The sequence below is a fragment of the Bactrocera latifrons genome, unplaced genomic scaffold (genome assembly GCF_001853355.1).
Source record: "Bactrocera latifrons isolate USDA-ARS-PBARC rearing strain unplaced genomic scaffold, ASM185335v1 scaffold_344, whole genome shotgun sequence".
Classification (NCBI taxonomy): Eukaryota; Metazoa; Arthropoda; class Insecta; order Diptera; family Tephritidae; genus Bactrocera; species Bactrocera latifrons.
Window position 1 is genome coordinate 241,950 of NW_017536984.1, and position 20,596 is coordinate 262,545.

At 34.6% G+C, this 20,596-nt stretch overlaps 7 protein-coding genes across 17 annotated transcripts; 3 read left to right on the forward strand and 4 right to left on the reverse strand.

Moving 5' to 3' along the window:
- Window positions 1–246: 246 nt before the first annotated feature.
- LOC108971454 (transcription initiation factor IIA subunit 1) lies at window positions 247–5,340 on the reverse strand. Of its 2 annotated transcripts, XM_018937513.1 has the most exons (8): window positions 4,911–5,339; window positions 4,313–4,383; window positions 3,290–3,487; window positions 2,528–2,536; window positions 1,818–2,249; window positions 1,538–1,745; window positions 1,168–1,412; window positions 247–1,091 (listed from the first exon to the last, which is right to left on the reverse strand). In XM_018937513.1, exons 3-8 carry the CDS (start codon window positions 3,392–3,394, stop codon window positions 984–986), a joined length of 1,107 nt encoding a protein of 368 aa, XP_018793058.1. In that variant the 5' UTR covers window positions 3,395–3,487; window positions 4,313–4,383; window positions 4,911–5,339; the 3' UTR covers window positions 247–983. The 2 variants fall into 2 exon arrangements, with proteins under 2 accessions (XP_018793058.1, XP_018793059.1); XM_018937514.1 differs by lacking the exon at window positions 2,528–2,536 and having other exon boundaries at window positions 4,313–5,340.
- A 327-nt stretch (window positions 5,341–5,667) lies between these two features.
- Window positions 5,668–6,960, forward strand: LOC108971464 (39S ribosomal protein L19, mitochondrial). Its single transcript, XM_018937551.1, has 3 exons — window positions 5,668–5,806; window positions 5,877–6,182; window positions 6,262–6,960. Exons 1-3 carry the CDS (start codon window positions 5,743–5,745, stop codon window positions 6,804–6,806), a joined length of 915 nt encoding a protein of 304 aa, XP_018793096.1. The 5' UTR covers window positions 5,668–5,742; the 3' UTR covers window positions 6,807–6,960.
- Window positions 6,961–7,022: 62 nt separating this feature from the next.
- On the reverse strand, window positions 7,023–8,232 carry LOC108971465 (protein unc-50 homolog). The gene is made up of 4 exons (XM_018937552.1): window positions 7,828–8,232; window positions 7,700–7,765; window positions 7,254–7,613; window positions 7,023–7,189 (listed from the first exon to the last, which is right to left on the reverse strand). The coding sequence occupies exons 1-4, from the start codon at window positions 8,084–8,086 to the stop codon at window positions 7,053–7,055; spliced, it is 822 nt and encodes a 273-aa protein (XP_018793097.1). The 5' UTR covers window positions 8,087–8,232; the 3' UTR covers window positions 7,023–7,052.
- A 111-nt stretch (window positions 8,233–8,343) lies between these two features.
- Window positions 8,344–16,538, forward strand: LOC108971462 (mothers against decapentaplegic homolog 4). 6 transcript variants are annotated; one of them, XM_018937548.1, is made up of 11 exons: window positions 8,344–9,387; window positions 9,469–9,740; window positions 9,854–10,196; window positions 10,347–10,574; window positions 10,782–11,393; window positions 11,456–11,717; window positions 11,785–11,838; window positions 15,170–15,284; window positions 15,347–15,473; window positions 15,555–15,801; window positions 15,855–16,538. In XM_018937548.1, exons 1-10 carry the CDS (start codon window positions 9,312–9,314, stop codon window positions 15,764–15,766), a joined length of 2,301 nt encoding a protein of 766 aa, XP_018793093.1. In that variant the 5' UTR covers window positions 8,344–9,311; the 3' UTR covers window positions 15,767–15,801; window positions 15,855–16,538. The 6 variants fall into 6 exon arrangements, with proteins under 6 accessions (XP_018793093.1, XP_018793089.1, XP_018793094.1 ...); XM_018937544.1 differs by having other exon boundaries at window positions 15,555–16,538; XM_018937545.1 differs by lacking the exons at window positions 15,170–15,284; window positions 15,347–15,473; window positions 15,555–15,801; window positions 15,855–16,538 and adding exons at window positions 12,016–12,142; window positions 12,224–12,470; window positions 12,524–13,207 and having other exon boundaries at window positions 8,345–9,387; window positions 11,785–11,953.
- LOC108971469 (N-acetyltransferase 9-like protein) lies at window positions 13,280–14,589 on the reverse strand. Its single transcript, XM_018937562.1, has 2 exons — window positions 14,220–14,589; window positions 13,280–14,078 (listed from the first exon to the last, which is right to left on the reverse strand). The coding sequence occupies exon 2, from the start codon at window positions 14,040–14,042 to the stop codon at window positions 13,413–13,415; it is 630 nt and encodes a 209-aa protein (XP_018793107.1). The 5' UTR covers window positions 14,043–14,078; window positions 14,220–14,589; the 3' UTR covers window positions 13,280–13,412.
- A 72-nt stretch (window positions 16,539–16,610) lies between the features above and the next one.
- Window positions 16,611–19,541, reverse strand: LOC108971468 (N-acetyltransferase 9-like protein). 5 transcript variants are annotated; one of them, XM_018937560.1, is made up of 2 exons: window positions 19,406–19,541; window positions 16,611–17,409 (listed from the first exon to the last, which is right to left on the reverse strand). In XM_018937560.1, the coding sequence occupies exon 2, from the start codon at window positions 17,371–17,373 to the stop codon at window positions 16,744–16,746; it is 630 nt and encodes a 209-aa protein (XP_018793105.1). In that variant the 5' UTR covers window positions 17,374–17,409; window positions 19,406–19,541; the 3' UTR covers window positions 16,611–16,743. The 5 variants fall into 5 exon arrangements, with proteins under 5 accessions (XP_018793105.1, XP_018793104.1, XP_018793102.1 ...); XM_018937559.1 differs by lacking the exon at window positions 19,406–19,541 and adding an exon at window positions 19,128–19,399; XM_018937557.1 differs by lacking the exon at window positions 19,406–19,541 and adding an exon at window positions 19,024–19,399.
- Window positions 18,147–18,973, forward strand: LOC108971471 (RING-H2 finger protein ATL5-like). The gene is made up of 2 exons (XM_018937564.1): window positions 18,147–18,684; window positions 18,741–18,973. The coding sequence occupies exons 1-2, from the start codon at window positions 18,539–18,541 to the stop codon at window positions 18,889–18,891; spliced, it is 297 nt and encodes a 98-aa protein (XP_018793109.1). The 5' UTR covers window positions 18,147–18,538; the 3' UTR covers window positions 18,892–18,973.
- Window positions 19,542–20,596: the final 1,055 nt, after the last annotated feature.

Consider the following 20,596-nt stretch of genomic DNA (forward strand, 5'->3'; position numbering starts at 1 on the left):
ATTAATCTGTAAATTTTAAAGGATACAATTAAAATAAAAATTAATTACCAATCATAATTATTGTTAACAAATTATAGTTTTGACGAATGGTAACATCTATTGGTTTAAGGGAGAGAATTGATGTATAATTAACTTCAAAATTACTGCACCGATCGTTTTGCAATCATAAAATACATGATTTTTTCGCAAAAATTCGCGTTTTTTCCTACAAAGTGTTCCCGAAGAGAGGAAAATTCCTAAAAATAGTTTTACTCTTTAAGAGCCGTTGATATACATACTCAGTGGAGTAGAGAGGGGGAGGGTTTAAGATCGGACGTACGCACGAACGTGCTAGGAAAAAAATTGAGCGGTACCGTTCAAAATTATGTCCAAAAGAAACAATAATTGTTAGAGCCTGAATTTGACATTTTTATTTTGTAATAATAATGTAAATTAGAATAATACAATAACTATTTTCAGCTTTGTTAAATTTTATAATAATACAAAGCTATTATGGTTTTATATGTAAAAGTAAATGTGTTTTCTCATCAACACGATTTTTGCTGTTGCTTTTCTAATCTATAACGAATTTTATGTAAATATTTGTTTGTTTTGCTGTTGTTATCAATGTACTCACAACTGCCGTGTATCAGGTATTCTACATTAGCACAAAAATGGTATACATATACATATATACACGTGCTTAATTATTTCTATTTGATGCAATTATGTTTTCGAGCTTTTAACTGCATTTTCTGTTCAAATCAACGGTGCATATAAAACCTTATTTGTTTTGTGTGGATGGAAAAAATGCCGAACTTAATACAATATATGAGCGCAAATAATATGAATGCTTATGTACGCCTTGCTGATTCAGAATTAATAACAACAGTGTATTAAAAAATTTTGTCTTTTGGCATGAACAATTGCTTAATAATTACAGAAAGCAAATGTGTGGTAGCATAAAAGTAGTAAATAACTTTACTGTCTTGTGGTATTGGTTTTTACCACTCCGCGTCTCCATTGGACTTTTGGAATACATAATCTTTCCCACCTATATTCATAATACCATCCTTGAGGTAAAACTTCCATTTGTTACGTGAACGTGTGATCTRTAAAAGCAAATAAAAAAAATACACAGAGTATCCACGATTGGCACTATATATGCTAATAAGATCAAAAGTGTACCTTGTCATACTGACAAACAATAACGTTATCCGTTTCGAATACATCGCTGGCATCCTCGTCCGTCACATCATCATCACTGTTCAGCGGTTCTTCTTCGGCACCACCGTCGTTTTCCGCGTCTTCGTCATCGTCTTTATCTAAATCATCGTCATCATCATTGTCCATGTTATCATCGCTTTCTTCACTTTCGTCTTCGTCTGAAGTGTCTACAGCGCCATCAAGTTGCTTTGAAGCATTAAAACTTTCTGAAATTTTTCAAAATCACATTATTAATAACTACATACATATATGTACAGAAATATAAGCCCTACAAGGCGAGCAGTTATTTTTGAAATGAGCTTTGTTAAAAATAGTCACAACCAATACTTACTCTGCATGTTGCTATTAATGAGCGCCGCATTCACGTGCTGCTGCAACACTGAGGAGGCCAGAGTTGTTGGCAACGACATTATAGACGAAATTAAATGCGCGGTCAATATTTGTGTTAGCTGATTATCTTGAAGCGCCGATGCTGGAACATGTATGGTGAGCACGCGAGATTCTGTGTTCATGGAACCAGTTTGAGCGGGTAATGTTATCTGGATTGCAAATACGAACATTCAAACATGCTAAATGTTTTTTTTTTTTTTGATAAAAGTAGTATTACTCACGTTTACAGGCATAATGCGATTTGGATCAAGTGTGGCTACAATGGGTATGGTTGAATTTGTTGATTGTGGCTGTGAGCCACCTACACCACCGCCTATTCCTGATGAAGACGCTACAGGTGCTGCACCTGTTTGCGCGCTGCCAATCACATTCGATTTCTGTAAGCTGTTGCTCAATCCGCCGCTAAGCGTCGACACTGACTTCCCCCCCAACTCCTGTTTAAGACCTCCATTCATTGCGGCCGAGTTGTTGGCTGCAGCCGATGTGGTCGGACCACCGATAGMACCAGCACCATTTACCACGTTCGATTGAAGCTGTGCAATGCTTGGTTTTATATCGCTGGCGCCACTAYTTGTTGCATTATTACTGCTGTTTTGTTGMGCTGCAGCTGCAGCGGCAGCCGCTGCCGCTTTCTTAGCTTTGGCGGTGGCAGCCTATAAGCATTGTTTGGAAAAATTATGTTTTTAGTTTACTAACGAAACGCACATACCTACAACTATAAATATGTGTGGGACAATTGATATAGGGGCTGTTAGAAGGAAATTTAAAATTTTGGAGCAAACTGTAGATATGTAACAAAACTAAAAATAAAATTTACCAAATAGTTAGCCGAAATTAGGGATGTTATAAAGGGTGTAGATACGGATTATATATATTATAAATAAATTGTATATATTACTCATATACACAACAAGTTGAGTGACTCAATTACCTTTGATGGCTACGTGAGTAAAAGTTCCATCAATGGATCATATTTGGTAGTTTCCAAGAAGTGTTGCGAATGTGTTTTTGTTGTCGTAATAGTATTGTGTTTCATTAATTTCGTAGAAATAAGTATGTTAACGTAAAATGCACAGCCGAACACATACAAACATAGGTTGACGAATTCATGGAGGAATATTCAAATTGTAACGTATTTTAAATGGTCAATATTTGGCGAAGTAAATTTTGTTTGTTGTTACAAATTCCAGTTGTATAATATACATACATATGTATGTGTAAATGTGATATTTTATTTGTTTTGTTTCAGTAGAAATAACGAAGAGTAAATTGGGGAGAAAGATGTGTTATTATATCATTTAATAAATTATATATTCTTTTATAATATCTAATATCAGAGTTATCTCGAGTTCTTAATTTATAAAAAGGAATATAACAAAAGAGTTTTTTGAAACCTGTTTTCCTATTACCGACATTAGGGAAAAAAAGATGTGAAATTTTACCTATATAATATAAACTATAAACAATACAATACTTATTATATAAATTTAGGACAATTTATCACTTGTATCCTACTCTTTAACATAAAAGAATAATAATAGTCGATTGCAAATTGTTTATACGATTATGGGTAATAAAAAATGTTCATGGTTTCTTCTTAATTAAATCGATTACCTGAATTAAAATTAATAATAAAGCTACCTGGATTGAACAAATAATTTTACATAATGAATAAAAAAGTCAAACGCCCTACCTTCGGATTATTGGCTACAATTGGTGGCGGTTGTGGCTCTGGAGGTTCCGGATTTATTTCCACAGCTTTGCTTGCCATTAGTTTTGCCCGCCAATTTTGTTTCATCTCTTGTAAAACCTGTTCGTCGACACCCTCATCCAGAAAGGCGTCGCGCACATTCGCAATTACATCTTCGATAACAGCATAGTAAACTTTTAGCTAAAAAAAAAAGAACACACAGAATGTTGTAAAACAAAATTATTACTTATTAATACTTCAATGGATATAACTGATTGACTGAATTATATAGCCAAGTTTACATACGTGCATTTACATTGTAATCCCAAACTGAACCACAACATAAAAGTGAAAGTGGTTTAAAAGTAAGTTTAGTTTGTTGTTCCCGCTTGAACTGATATTACAGAAGCATTTCATTTTACTTGTAATGCACATTTGTTTGAGTAGTGACAAATGTACATCCTATATATGCAATCAGCATATTGAAACATTGTTGCAAAATTTTAATATCTTTAAAGTAGTTAACATAAAATRTAACATTCTAATATATGCAATCATATATTACTTCAATTTTATTATATTACTACTAGCAATCGGCAAGGGATACAAACATCATAATTTTTCAAAGTGTGCCCGCTTGTTACTTCTTAGTAATTAAATATACCTGGCCTCCGATATCTAAATAAGCTTTCCTTGCTTTCAGTATTCTTTGTAAACACAAAACAGCTGATTTATTTTTAGAGTGTTATCTTTTTTCATAGCAAGGCTAATCATTCAAAGTGCTTTGATATATTCGCATCCAATGATTSAAATTTTCTATATAGATTTCCTTGYTCTCACTTAAAAGTTTAACCCTTATTATCAACAACAACTCACCAATAAATGACTTATTTACATATGTGTAGCAAAAATAATATGGTTGCCTTTTTTATTGTATGGGAACAAATGGTTTAATATGAAATATGCTAAGACTCTACCTTTTAGATTTGACAGAAAATATTAACTGCACATTTTCATCATACTTACCACAGAAGTCTGGCATAATGTCAAAGCGACCTTCTTTTCCGCCAGTTTGAGGCCGTTGTCTGCTCACAGAACTAACAAAATAAGAATAGTCCAAAACTTTGAAATGGGTATTTTTACAACAGCAATGATTTGAATATGTAAATAAGTTCAATAAAATAGCGGCGTCAATGTTAGATATGTAGCAAGGCGAAGGGTATAACGCAAAACATACGGCGGTGGAGGGGCAAGACCTGATCGTCACGAGTGCACAAAATACTAGATTRCAAGGAAAACTTATGTGGTTGAAGTATCACTATTCTTGCGACACGTGTAATATTCTTTAAACTGATGCTATAAATAGTCACAAATTCATGTAAMCTAAGTAAATACTTAATTTTACTACGAAATGCAACATCAAAGAACGTAATATTTTTAACGTCTGTTCACATAAAATAGCACTTTTCGAATGGCTCGTCGAAAGTCGTGCTAGGAAATTCCCACGATTGTCGCGAATACTGCCTGTTTCGACAGTTTCCACCTTTCCAGTAGTCTATCTATCTCGTTTACACTCACGTAAGCGCCGCAAGGCCTTTGACACGTGTGCAGTTGTGTATTCTACCTTTTGTAGTCGCTGACAAAACAAAGTTTTTACATGTCCTTTACCCCACAATAGAACAGTGTTTACAAGTATGAAAGTATATTATCCTAGCACATGGCTTTAACATTCTTATTCCATCCGGCATGGAGAAAATGCACCTGAAAAGGCTTCGCAAAGCACAACACGAAGCGAAATCTGTTTRTGAAATGACGGTCTTTATATACTTTCATCAAGATTTAATGAGCACACACAGACGTAGCACACATGTACACTCATATGTGTAAATAGGCATCATGTAGTCGATGCCTTTTTGTAAAAGAATAATTCTGATCAATGTAAACTTCTGTAACATCTAATTGTGGAATCAACACATATTTGTTGGGTGTCAGTCACTAAATTTTATAAATGTATTTTTAATGTGCAATATTTAAAGGAATTTYTTGAGCTTCGACGAGTAAGTCACCAACACATGGATAAAACGCGTTGCCAACTTCGGTTAAGAATGAAAATGAAGTACCATATCTTTCAATGGTTACCAAACTTATATACATTTTTCTTTTTCTCTGTAATTTTATTATTATAAGATAACATCGAATGTTCCTGAAATGYCATATAGAATTTTTTTATTTAATAAGAGAAAACTTATTAATTGATTTTACAGGAGCATAAAAAAAATTTATCCCACATTCACAATACAGAAATAAAACTGCATCTTTTACAATGAGATTTTGTAATAGCAGGATATAACATCTGATTTGTWTTGACATTTATTGTTAGGTTACTGAACACCCGTAATCAATAGGTCGGAGTAAAACCTTATTGAAATTCATTTAATAATTGGAATTTATTAAAAATGAATATAACAAACCGTATATTTACGACCAGTTGGAGGAAAGGAAACAGTTTTATCAGAATCGGTATATAAAATTTATCAATATACGAGTTAATGACGATTTAATTTCTTTTTGCTACTCACTTGTTATGCAGTCACATTTTCAACAAAACCTCAGGCAAATGAATTACCACCTCTCATTCAAAARCAAAGTCAACCAAACTCCGCAGGGTCTATTGAAGGGCGCAAATCAGTTATTCCACAAAATTATCGTTTTATCTATCCGGAATTTTTACCGGATCCCAAAGTCGAATGGCGTAATCCAGTTCGTGAGAAACTTGAACGCATGGACATGCTAGACCGTCGCACTAAAATTGATATTCCGGAATTCTATGTCGGTTCGATATTAGCTGTAACAAGCTCCGATCCACATGCAGCTGGAAAAATCAGTCGTTTCGTTGGTAAGTGCAAAATATGTGAGCTGTTGTTAATGTAGCGACTAACGCTGTTTAACGGAATATACCATATTTAATCTTCCAGGTGTTTGTATTCATCGTGACCGTTGTGGCCTTCGGGCTCGTTTCATATTACGCAATGTTATTGATCATCAAGGTATTGAAGTACGTTACGAGCTGTACGATCCAACTATACATAAAATTGAAGTACTTCGTCTGGAAAAACGTTTGGATGACCATCTGCTATATTTACGGGACGCACTGCCAGAATATAGCACTGTTGATATAAATATGGAACCGGAGAATTTAGATGATAGTGCTGAAGTGCCAATAAATGATATTAAAGTAGTATTGCGTCCACGACCATGGTTGGAGCGGTGGGAGCGACAGAACCTACAGGGAGTAGCTAATGTAGATCAGTACATAACTGACAAGCAACGCCGACAGGCAATGGCACATGAAAAACCATGGGAGAAATACGATATGATGAAACAGTATCGCTCTTCGATCCCCGAGGAAGAACAAAAAGAAATATTTGCAGAAGTGCATTCCCAATTGCACAGTCTGGAATTACAACGAAAACGTAACAAGCGTAAACGTTCTTTTGTTAAACTCACCAAATTGGCGTAGATCTAATAAAAATTATTGTTACTTGTTTTTTTTTTTTTCTTTCATAACAATGATAACATGTACTTTATGTGAATAATTTAAAACACACATACGAAAGTTAGAATACAGTTCTGTAAATAAAAACGGATTCAGTTTATATTCTGAGAAATATCAATATTACACATCTTTCTATATCTACATAAATATGTAGTAAACTTTCTTATAAGTATATAAATAAACAATTCTATTCATAAAGCATTTAAATTTTTAGTAAACACGATACTTGTAAAAATTAATAAACGAAATTGTCACATTCCAGCCAATGATCACAGTCACTAGATAGAAAAGAAATATTATCGGTAAAGGTATTAGAATCAGGCGCGTATTTTTTAAATGTGGTATACCTGAAGGAGATAAATGTTTCAATTATTTGATTTAATATGTTTACAGTGTATCATATATACTTACAGTTGTAGCCTAAAAATGTTATGTAAATATAATAACTCAGCGCGCAAAGCCAAAATGTATTTCCAAGTAAACGGGAAAAAAACCATGGCTGGCTTATAACCCAATCATAGAAGAACAGCTGAACAAAGTGTAGCAGTATTAATGGTGGAAAGAATGCATTTAAATGAACATCAAAAGCATAGCCCCACTCGATATCAGGTTCTAAACTACTGCTGCGCAAGTAACGATTCGTCACTATCCAAAGGAACGAAGCTACTATGATGCCTGCAAAGATGCAATCCACAAACACAACATATAAAATGAATGAAATACTCTGCAAAAAGTTCAATCCCATTGTCCATGCGAGTACCACGGAGGTCACTGTAAAAGAGTATCAAAAGTATGAAAAACATATGAGTAAAATTACAAAAATTGCAACATATTTTTTTCSGAAATTGCGATCTTACCACAGAGGCAAATTACAAGTAAAACTAAAAAAGCAGGATCATCTCTGGCGAATTGTGATTTAGTCTCTAAACAGATATAATGAATATTTTGATTATTGCCAATATACTTACATGAAATGAATACTCACGTTTTCTGTAGTTAAAATTTCTGTAAACTTTTTGTGGTGATATAAACAAATATATCATTTGCCAAACAGCAAACTCGAAGTCCATTTGGTTAAACTTAAGTAATCGCCGTAGGTATTTGTAACTTTTGCTTGTTGCTGATAGACAATTTCTTGTATGATTTGCGGGCGGTGGTAGTGGCGATTGACCGCGAGACGTTGCATAGGATGGCGCATAACTGGACCCAGCCAGTGATGGTGTGGGTGAAGTAGAATGCTTCATTTTATATAGTCTGAATAAATATATTCTTTTTGCATAGTATATTGAGATTTAATGTTCTGCTAAAGATCACAATTTTCACAAATGTTAGCAAAAATTACTGAATAAATACTGACACATCACGTCAAAAACTAATCTGTTGTTTTACTTCTCCTATTTTTCGCATGGTAACAGCTGTCARTCATAAGGTATTTTTTTAATACTACTTTCCATATACTTCCTAATATTAGACATCCAAGAAAAAGTGCACTGGCGCCATATTTATTTTCTTCGTAGAAAAAAGCAAGGGAAATTTTTGTGGCAGTCTGATAAAAATAATAATTTAAGTGCAAATACGCTAATAACTTATTTGAAATTTGTATAAACATATTTTTAACAATACCGTGCAGTTATACGCGTTTCATTTTTGTACGGAAGCATCCGTAATGCTTGTAAAAAGAGAAAGATGTTTCACGAAAATTGTATCTAATTAGTGTAGTTTTATGTGGATTCGTTCATGCAGATGGTGGAGAGCGCCGAGTGACGAACTGTGACACAGTCGACAATGGACAAAGAAAATTGTTTGGAATTATGAGAATGTAAAGAAACAGCAAAAATAAATTAAAAATACAAACTTGCGAATTCGAATTTAAGCCGCAAGGCGGGCGTTGTTTGCATTTGACCACAAGCTGCGCTACGATCAATTGTGCAYAAAAATAGATTTGCAGCATATACATGAGTGTGAAGAAAAAGTGAACTAAAACAGAAAAGAAAAATAAGTAAGGAAATTTTCGCTATGATTTTCGCAGGACAAGACTGTAAGAAAAGAAATTGTCGTAGTAAAATATACTAATAAACATAATAAAAGTCATCGGTGGGGTCTCTTAAAATTAAATATAGCAAAGAGATCAACCTTATAATATTGTATTCAATTATTCATTTATTTTTGATTTTAATCGAATAGAGCGACAACTTGAAATACTTTCAGTGTTTTCATAAGACTGAATTGTATATTAATAAATCAATTCCTTCAAGTGCAACTGTAGACTAATTCGCGACRCTTAAACTAATTATTTTAATTTGATATACATATTTTCCCGTCTGGATTTGTTGGCGGCTAATTGTCCGCCTAAAAAGAGCAGTCAATTTGTGGTCGTCATCTGGATTTAGCTTTTGTGACGGCGATAGCCCGAACACCGGCAAAGTGGATGCCCGGGGCGGTTTGGGTGTTCCCCAGGACTACGCAGGTATGGTGGGCTTAGCCGGCGGGGGTGGTGCAGGCGGTCCTGGGGGTCACCTATATGGGCCAGTGCCGTCACAAGAATGTAAGTACATAAATATATAATTTATAGACACCTATATAAAAAGTTTTTACCTTATTTACTATTTCGTAAATTTTTTTTTAGCATTAATAGTGCGCGACATGGTACAGATGCCACCACCTCCGTCAAATGCTCCCACATCTGCAGATGCATGTCTTAGCATTGTTCATTCATTAATGTGCCATCGACAAGGTGGGGAAAGTGAGGGGTTTGCAAAACGGGCTATAGAATCACTGGTAAAGAAGTTAAAAGAAAAGCGTGATGAATTGGATTCGCTGATAACAGCTATCACCACAAATGGTGCACATCCAAGCAAATGCGTGACTATACAACGAACGCTGGATGGTAGATTGCAGGTGATTGTATCATTTATTACATATGTATTTAAGTACATATATATAGACATTACTATGATTGATACTCTAGTTTCTATTCATATTAACATGTCTAAACATCTTGTATTTTTTAGGTTGCAGGGAGAAAAGGCTTTCCGCATGTTATATATGCCCGTATTTGGCGATGGCCAGATCTTCATAAAAATGAACTAAAGCACGTCAAATACTGTGCATATGCTTTTGATCTCAAATGTGATTCAGTGTGCGTGAATCCATATCATTATGAGCGAGTTGTGTCACCAGGCATTGATTTATCTGGTCTAAGTCTGCAGTCCGGACCCAGTCGTTTGGTAAAAGATGAATACTCGGCTGGCCCATTAGTGGGAGGTATGGACATTGATGGAAATGACATTGGCACAATACAACACCATCCATCGCAGGTGCTTGGACCAGGCTATGGATACCCCCAAGGAGGAGGTATTATAATTTACCAATATTTTTAATTTTTTTTTTAAATTTTTTTATTCTTATTTGTTGTATTCACTTGTGTTATAGACTTTATATTTATCATTACTTACGGGTCATGGTTATATTTTAGTTTTAATTTTTGTTAATTGACATTTTTAGTTGCTGATACAAATCACACAATGAATTCTATGTTCGTTGCGGGGCGCACAATACCTAAAATTGAGCCTGGCGATGGTAGCGGTATGCCACGTGGTGCTTGGATGGTGCCGCCACCGCCACGGTTGGGTCAGCCACAGCCAGTACCACAAACGCAACCACAACCACCGCAACAACAACCACCACAATCGCAGCAACAACGTGCGGCCCAAGTTTCCCAACACCCGCTTTGTAAGCTTTTGCAATTTATGTGGTTCCTTTGTTTATATATATTTTTATTTTATCATAAAAGTAAATTTTATATTATTAAGTTGTATTATTTGACTTGTTATGTATTTACAACGCAATTATTGTTCGAAAAATTTGTATCGAAACTTTTACATAAAGGCTGTGATATTAAATTTTAACATCTAAATCCATTTTATTTTGTAATGTTAGCTGTTCCGCACGGTATGCCGTTGTCTGGACCAATGAACTCCGGTGGACCCGTTATGGGGCCGCCTCCCCCGCCTCAATTGCAGAATCCTCAAGGCAACGGCCCAAATGGCAATATTTTACCTGGAGCGGGCCATCATACTCAAGCAAATTCACCCAGTGATGCATTGCAGCAAGCTCAGGGCGCCGGTGGCGGTGCCAATAATGGTGTTGGCGTAAACGTTAGTGGCGGTGCTGGAACTGCTGGTCCAAATCAAGGAGCATATTATGGTCCGCCGACGACATCCCAGTTGCCCAATGTCGCAGAAGCCAAATTTAATGCTGCATTGAATAACCCCGGCCCAGGTGGTGGTGTACAACAGCCACATTCACCACATCTGCAACAGAATGGTTATGTAACCGGTGGTGGTGCGCCATCCAATTATGTCCAGCAAGTAGGAGGTGCCGGCAATGTTGGAGCCAATGGACCACAATCTGCTACGCAAACCAATTCTGGTGGTCAAGTAGTATCTGGTGGAACAGTGGGTGCAGGTGGTACATGGACTGGATCCAGCACACTCACCTACACGCAATCAATGCAACCTCCTGATCCACGAACACATTCAACAGGATACTGTAAGATTTAAATATTTTATATTGTTAATACGCTATTATGTATAGTATATTCTTGTTTACAGGGAATGCCCCATTGAGTGGTGATATGAGTGCTAATCAACAACAACAACAACAGCCACGCATGTTGTCCCGCCAACCAGCGCCAGAATATTGGTGTTCCATCGCTTACTTCGAATTGGACACACAGGTGGGGGAAACATTCAAAGTGCCATCGGCGAAACCAAATGTCATTATCGACGGATATGTTGATCCTTCGGGTGGCAATCGGTTTTGTCTGGGCGCATTAAGCAATGTACATCGCACTGAACAATCGGAACGCGCTAGGTGGGCTTCAGCGGATCAATATCTATATGCCTAAGAATATTATATATATATGTTCCTTGTTCTATAGACTGCACATTGGTAAAGGAGTTCAACTAGATCTCCGCGGAGAAGGTGACGTATGGTTGCGCTGTCTAAGTGACAATTCTGTTTTTGTACAAAGTTACTATCTCGATCGTGAAGCTGGTCGAACTCCAGGCGACGCTGTACATAAAATATATCCGGTTGCCTGTATTAAAGTGAGCGAATACTTACAAAAAAATATATATATTCTTTAATGACAAAGTTTCTTCAACCATAGGTTTTTGATTTRCGTCAGTGCCATCAACAAATGCATTCATTGGCGACAAATGCACAAGCGGCTGCAGCTGCTCAAGCTGCAGCGGTTGCTGGACTCCCAAACTCGCAAATGGGCGGTGCGCCGCGAAGTGAGTAAACAAGATAAATGAGAGCATTACTTTAAGTTTGACTTGCATTTAATCTATTATTTGTAAAATTCGCTCTTTTAGATATTACCGCAGCAGCTGGTATCGGTGTTGACGATTTACGTCGTTTGTGTATTTTACGTTTAAGTTTTGTTAAAGGCTGGGGACCTGATTATCCAAGACAATCAATAAAGGAGACACCTTGTTGGATAGAGGTGCATTTGCATCGAGCTCTACAACTGCTGGACGAAGTGTTACATAGAATGCCAATCGATGGTCCACGTGCGATGGCTTGAACAAGTCCTCAATCACACATATTTACATATTTAAAGTAACATTAATACCTATACAGAAATTATAACTAAATAATTGAATTCTGCTCAGTTCATCACAATAGTAAAGAGAGAAGACAACAACATACAGGATCCGGCAAACTTAAGACGTCTGATTCTTGATCTTTATTAGCCTTGCAAATGAATATAAAATATATTATATTATTTAAGCGGAGATTGTAAGAATACATGCAATTAGTTTTCATCAAAATGTTGGTTTATGCTTTCAAGAAAAAAATTTGTAAAGTAGCCGTTTTAAAAGCAAATCGATTTTATTTCGTTTATTGTTCTTTTTATTAATTAAAGAAGCAAAAGGTACTAAAAGAATAAAATGGCTTTTAAAATACATTTAAATACGTATTTATCAATTTTGACAAACGACAATTTTATACTGAAATTGCTGAGTTATTAATTGGATACAATACTTTTTTATGAATATCATTTTATCACCATAGTTAATATTGACATTATTCTGCCTTTATTGTTTGCTTCATTGTGAACATATTTTGAATGTTTAATCTTATTTTTGGCATTTGTGATTAATCGAAAAAAAATAAATTTTAAATATTGGTTAAATTTTTCACACAAATTGTTTTCAATACTTTATCTATCGAATATAGTATCCTTGTCCATATACTAGATATATGTATGTAACTAGCTAGCCCGTGTTTTCGAATTAACGATAGGTTTGCAACCATTCAAACCCTCCGTTAACAATTAAAAAACTTAAATATAATTATTTTCGATTTTTATATACCCTAAAGGAGATTGTAACCCCGACGAAAATAATATATACCAAACAATAAAATATTTTTTGAATTTAGACAGTTATGTATACACGTGTGTAAGTACATATGATACAAAACTGTTTTCTTTTTAATCGAAATAAACAAACAGTACTTTACAAAATGTACCTTAAACGTTATGATCATTTATTTCTACTAATCGCATAAATCGTTATTTCTGTAATTTTCACAATGCAAAGTCACCTGTCCGTCCAACCATTTTATCCACTCTTCATCGATCATTAGTACCATTGTGATTTCTTCAAATACAGCTGAACGTGATACCTCTTTGAAGTGCATTTTACTGAACATGCGTAACGATTTTGCATTTTTTGTACCAATCTTGACTTCAAACTGTTTAATATTTAAATTTCTTAAAGCATATTTCAACAACAAAAGCATTGCTTCCCATCCGCATCCTTTACTGCGAGCTTCTGGTTCTGCTATCATTATCTCTGCTTCGGCCACTTGGTAGCTTGAGTCTGTTCCTTCACCACCATCCTCCACTCTCAAGAACAAATTTGTATCTCCTACCAATGAGTAAATTTCATCATCAGTTTGTTCATAAGTAGTTCTGCATAAAACTAGAAATGTACATTTGTCTTCATCTTCACGCCAACTTCGTTGCATTTCATATTCCTCTTGAAGCGAGAGAGGCTCTGAAGCAGTTAACTCTTGTAGTTCCGGGGATTTCATCCATTCGTGATATTTTTCGACATGTGCTGCACAGTATGGCACTAAAATTACTTTCTTTCCTACGATTTTCGTGTTCTCGTTCAGTCGCATATTTTGGTCAGTAAAATTTATGTACAGTGAAATTTGCTGTGGAAAAATATTACGAACAAAGTAAAAATTAACGAAAACACTCAAATATGTGAATTCCCAGTAATATCACATAAATAAGGATACATAAAATAGTAAATAAATAACAAAGACATATGATTGTTGATGTTGATGCCATACTCTCCATTTTCATGATTACAAATTTAGGCTACGGCGTTTTCGCTTAATTTTAAATTTATATCGCAAAGTTAGAAAAAAAAATGTATAGCAATTTTTCCAAATATAGTCATTCTCGTTTTGATACAAAAAATCCTTCGCTTTGTAAATTTTAAGTATTTTGTTTATTTGACAGTTGCATTCATGTGTTGAATATAATGCTCGCGACAGACTACAAGCGACATCTGTCAAATATTAAAATACACACGTTCTTAAGGACGGACCTATTTTGACAGCTACACGACTAAATGACTGCAGACCGATAGTTGTCGTTCTCGCTAACTTCAATCTAATCCTATATTTGCCAACGATAGTAGAGTTGACAGTAGAATGGAAGATAGAGAGATGAGGTAGAGTGGTGATGTAACTAATATGTAAAATTACTCAAAGCTCTAAGAAAACTGACGTTATTTTACAAATAAAAGCATAAAATAGGTCTGTTACATCATTTATAATAACAATTGATAATTTAAATCAAATAAATTTATTTATTTGCTTATTTTTTTGTTTAAAAATTTCACTTTGAACAAAATATTAAAATTTCATTGAAGTGCAAGGTATTAGWATGGCCACAACGAAATTGTGTACATGCAAAATGGACAACTGCGTTGTTTTGTGTACATGTCGGTCATAGTTATGTTGCCGCCCTCTCACAAACGTTCATGTAGTAGGATTATCAACGCCATTTTCAGTTCACTGTCGTGCTGCTGCAGTCTGTCGCGAGCATTGTGTWCAACACATCACAATTCACGGGATAAAATTGCTGTCACAATTCATACAGTGAACTGCTAAAAAATTAAAGTAGTGAAATATCGCTCATCACTAGTTATTTGCGGTTCGAGATTTTGACTCTGTTAATTGTCGCGCAAAAGCAAATTGTTTTTCAAAGCGGTACTATTACGCCCGTTACNATGGTTGCGCTGTCTAAGTGACAATTCTGTTTTTGTACAAAGTTACTATCTCGATCGTGAAGCTGGTCGAACTCCAGGCGACGCTGTACATAAAATATATCCGGTTGCCTGTATTAAAGTGAGCGAATACTTACAAAAAAATATATATATTCTTTAATGACAAAGTTTCTTCAACCATAGGTTTTTGATTTRCGTCAGTGCCATCAACAAATGCATTCATTGGCGACAAATGCACAAGCGGCTGCAGCTGCTCAAGCTGCAGCGGTTGCTGGACTCCCAAACTCGCAAATGGGCGGTGCGCCGCGAAGTGAGTAAACAAGATAAATGAGAGCATTACTTTAAGTTTGACTTGCATTTAATCTATTATTTGTAAAATTCGCTCTTTTAGATATTACCGCAGCAGCTGGTATCGGTGTTGACGATTTACGTCGTTTGTGTATTTTACGTTTAAGTTTTGTTAAAGGCTGGGGACCTGATTATCCAAGACAATCAATAAAGGAGACACCTTGTTGGATAGAGGTGCATTTGCATCGAGCTCTACAACTGCTGGACGAAGTGTTACATAGAATGCCAATCGATGGTCCACGTGCGATGGCTTGAACAAGTCCTCAATCACACATATTTACATATTTAAAGTAACATTAATACCTATACAGAAATTATAACTAAATAATTGAATTCTGCTCAGTTCATCACAATAGTAAAGAGAGAAGACAACAACATACAGGATCCGGCAAACTTAAGACGTCTGATTCTTGATCTTTATTAGCCTTGCAAATGAATATAAAATATATTATATTATTTAAGCGGAGATTGTAAGAATACATGCAATTAGTTTTCATCAAAATGTTGGTTTATGCTTTCAAGAAAAAAATTTGTAAAGTAGCCGTTTTAAAAGCAAATCGATTTTATTTCGTTTATTGTTCTTTTTATTAATTAAAGAAGCAAAAGGTACTAAAAGAATAAAATGGCTTTTAAAATACATTTAAATACGTATTTATCAATTTTGACAAACGACAATTTTATACTGAAATTGCTGAGTTATTAATTGGATACAATACTTTTTTATGAATATCATTTTATCACCATAGTTAATATTGACATTATTCTGCCTTTATTGTTTGCTTCATTGTGAACATATTTTGAATGTTTAATCTTATTTTTGGCATTTGTGATTAATCGAAAAAAAATAAATTTTAAATATTGGTTAAATTTTTCACACAAATTGTTTTCAATACTTTATCTATCGAATATAGTATCCTTGTCCATATACTAGATATATGTATGTAACTAGCTAGCCCGTGTTTTCGAATTAACGATAGGTTTGCAACCATTCAAACCCTCCGTTAACAATTAAAAAACTTAAATATAATTATTTTCGATTTTTATATACCCTAAAGGAGATTGTAACCCCGACGAAAATAATATATACCAAACAATAAAATATTTTTTGAATTTAGACAGTTATGTATACACGTGTGTAAGTACATATGATACAAAACTGTTTTCTTTTTAATCGAAATAAACAAACAGTACTTTACAAAATGTACCTTAAACGTTATGATCATTTATTTCTACTAATCGCATAAATCGTTATTTCTGTAATTTTCACAATGCAAAGTCACCTGTCCGTCCAACCATTTTATCCACTCTTCATCGATCATTAGTACCATTGTGATTTCTTCAAATACAGCTGAACGTGATACCTCTTTGAAGTGCATTTTACTGAACATGCGTAACGATTTTGCATTTTTTGTACCAATCTTGACTTCAAACTGTTTAATATTTAAATTTCTTAAAGCATATTTCAACAACAAAAGCATTGCTTCCCATCCGCATCCTTTACTGCGAGCTTCTGGTTCTGCTATCATTATCTCTGCTTCGGCCACTTGGTAGCTTGAGTCTGTTCCTTCACCACCATCCTCCACTCTCAAGAACAAATTTGTATCTCCTACCAATGAGTAAATTTCATCATCAGTTTGTTCATAAGTAGTTCTGCATAAAACTAGAAATGTACATTTGTCTTCATCTTCACGCCAACTTCGTTGCATTTCATATTCCTCTTGAAGCGAGAGAGGCTCTGAAGCAGTTAACTCTTGTAGTTCCGGGGATTTCATCCATTCGTGATATTTTTCGACATGTGCTGCACAGTATGGCACTAAAATTACTTTCTTTCCTACGATTTTCGTGTTCTCGTTCAGTCGCATATTTTGGTCAGTAAAATTTATGTACAGTGAAATTTGCTGTGGAAAAATATTACGAACAAAGTAAAAATTAACGAAAACACTCAAATATGTGAATTCCCAGTAATATCACATAAATAAGGATACATAAAATAGTAAATAAATAACAAAGACATATGATTGTTGATGTTGATGCCATACTCTCCATTTTCATGATTACAAATTTAGGCTACGGCGTTTTCGCTTAATTTTAAATTTATATCGCAAAGTTAGAAAAAAAAATGTATAGCAATTTTTCCAAATATAGTCATTCTCGTTTTGATACAAAAAATCCTTCGCTTTGTAAATTTTAAGTATTTTGTTTATTTGACAGTTGCATTCATGTGTTGAATATAATGCTCGCGACAGACTACAAGCGACATCTGTCAAATATTAAAATACACACGTTCTTAAGGACGGACCTATTTTGACAGCTACACGACTAAATGACTGCAGACCGATAGTTGTCGTTCTCGCTAACTTCAATCTAATCCTATATTTGCCAACGATAGTAGAGTTGACAGTAGAATGGAAGATAGAGAGATGAGGTAGAGTGGTGATGTAACTAATATGTAAAATTACTCAAAGCTCTAAGAAAACTGACGTTATTTTACAAATAAAAGCATAAAATAGGTCTGTTACATCATTTATAATAACAATTGATAATTTAAATCAAATAAATTTATTTATTTGCTTATTTTTTTGTTTAAAAATTTCACTTTGAACAAAATATTAAAATTTCATTGAAGTGCAAGGTATTAGWATGGCCACAACGAAATTGTGTACATGCAAAATGGACAACTGCGTTGTTTTGTGTACATGTCGGTCATAGTTATGTTGCCGCCCTCTCACAAACGTTCATGTAGTAGGATTATCAACGCCATTTTCAGTTCACTGTCGTGCTGCTGCAGTCTGTCGCGAGCATTGTGTWCAACACATCACAATTCACGGGATAAAATTGCTGTCACAATTCATACAGTGAACTGCTAAAAAATTAAAGTAGTGAAATATCGCTCATCACTAGTTATTTGCGGTTCGAGATTTTGACTCTGTTAATTGTCGCGCAAAAGCAAATTGTTTTTCAAAGTGGTACTATTACGCCCGTTACATAAAAATTTAGTATATTCTCTATATAAAACCAAATTGAACTATGATTCCTGTATGGCAAGTGATGGTTGGTGCTTTTGTAGGCCTGTTTGCCTTGTTACTTGTGCGTCCACCTCAGGTTGGCTATCATCAAGAAAGACGCCGAAAAAGTACAAACAGTGAAGATGGATATACACCAAGATTTAATTCGTAAGTGAACTTAATTTACTGGGTTATAAGTTTGTAAATTGGTTTTGAATTTCTAGATCTCCCGGAGATGCTTGTGCCATTTGTCTTAAGAAATTGGAGAATGAAAATATGACATATCTGCGATGCGGCCACGCTTTGCACGAAAATTGCTTCAAACAATGCAAGCTGTATACAGAAAATTGTCCACTTTGTTGCAAACCCATGTGAGAGATTTTGAATGTTATACATTTTTCTTTTCGTACCCCATCATACAATTTCCATTTGCGAAATATATTGATTTGAGATTGGATTTATGAAGTTTAAGATTTATTAATTGCGGGCGGGGGTTTCCCGGTTTACCGTTTATCAAAATTTGACACGATTACGATTCTTTCGGAGATGGTATTTGATGGTACAGATGGATAGATGAGGTCCTCAGGATTAAAAAATGTATACACATATACCGTGCTCAGACTCTAGTTTTCGACACGTTTCACTTTAAAGTTTCACAATTTTATATGCAATTCACTCCTATTTTCTTTGCTTTGTTTTTATGTACATTCATGACAAATACATTTTCTCTCGAATATCGATATTTCGAAACCGAACACTGCTTGTATCACTAGTGATGTATTGTACAAAATCGTTATATTTTTTTATTGTTTTTAAAACACGTATTTTAAGACATTTCCCGTGAAAATTGGTGCATGTTTTCGGAAAACTCGCTCTCCTGAACATTTACCAATATTTGTAGTGATGGCCGATATTGTGATTCATAAATTGTACTTTGATTTGTAACCAACGACGATTATTGGTATTATTTTTTTGTCTTCTTTGTAACATCATGTTCAGACCGACACTCAATCACAAGTGTTGTTGTTGTCGCCATACAAAAATGACAGTTCAAAATCACTTCATCGAAATGATTTGAAAGTGATCCACGCTAAATCGCTCTGTGCGACTGTGATTTTGCGCCATCTACTTGGCAGCATTGAAAATCTAATACATTATCACAGCTGATTTAGACACTACAAAAGGAAAAAAATGTAAACAAACAATTTTTTATAAAGCAATGAATCTAATTTCACCTGAAAATCGACTTAACAAACGAAAAAATGCATCCATTATTTCTATTATATGGAAAATATTTAAAAAATGACGGCTTTTATTTCGAAATACTATATGACAATCTTTTCTCTTGATAAATATTAAGCGATGTGAATTCTTGAATGACAATAACAGCTGTTTTTTGATATTTTTAACGGCAGTGAGAACACTGTTCCGTTATGAAATGCTTAGATGTAATCTAATCTTTTAAATTTTCGGTTTGAACATGGTATTAGTTTTAAAGTCTGACAGTTTATAATGTAAAAATCAGCTGTGATTAAACAAATTTTACCAACAGATGGCCCAAAATCAGAGTCGCACAGACAGATTTAACGTGAATAAGTTTCAAATCATTATGATGAAGTGATTTTAAACTGTCATTTTTGTATGGCGAAATCTTGATAAACATTAGTGGGATAATCCACTCAGCATCCGAATTCGTGTGATTAAGAGTCGGTCTGAACATGGTATAATATCATAATTCACGGGATGGAATTGCGGGAAATGTTCAGGAGAGCGGCTTTTCCGAAAACGTGCACCAATTTTCACGGGAAATATCTTAAAATACTCGTTAATTCTACTTTACGAATATGTATGGCGCATGCCTTTAAAAACAATATTTTCTTTGTTTTAATACGGAAACATCGTATTTCCCGAAATTAAATATTCACTTTTGCACTTAATACGTCTTTAGATGTTAAAAATATATTTTCTATCAATTATATACACGTAATTATGGATGTAGGAAGGAAGGAAGCAACACAAATGGGTCTGGCAGTGAACGAGGGCAAGACGAAATATCTCCTGTCATCAAACAAACAGTCGT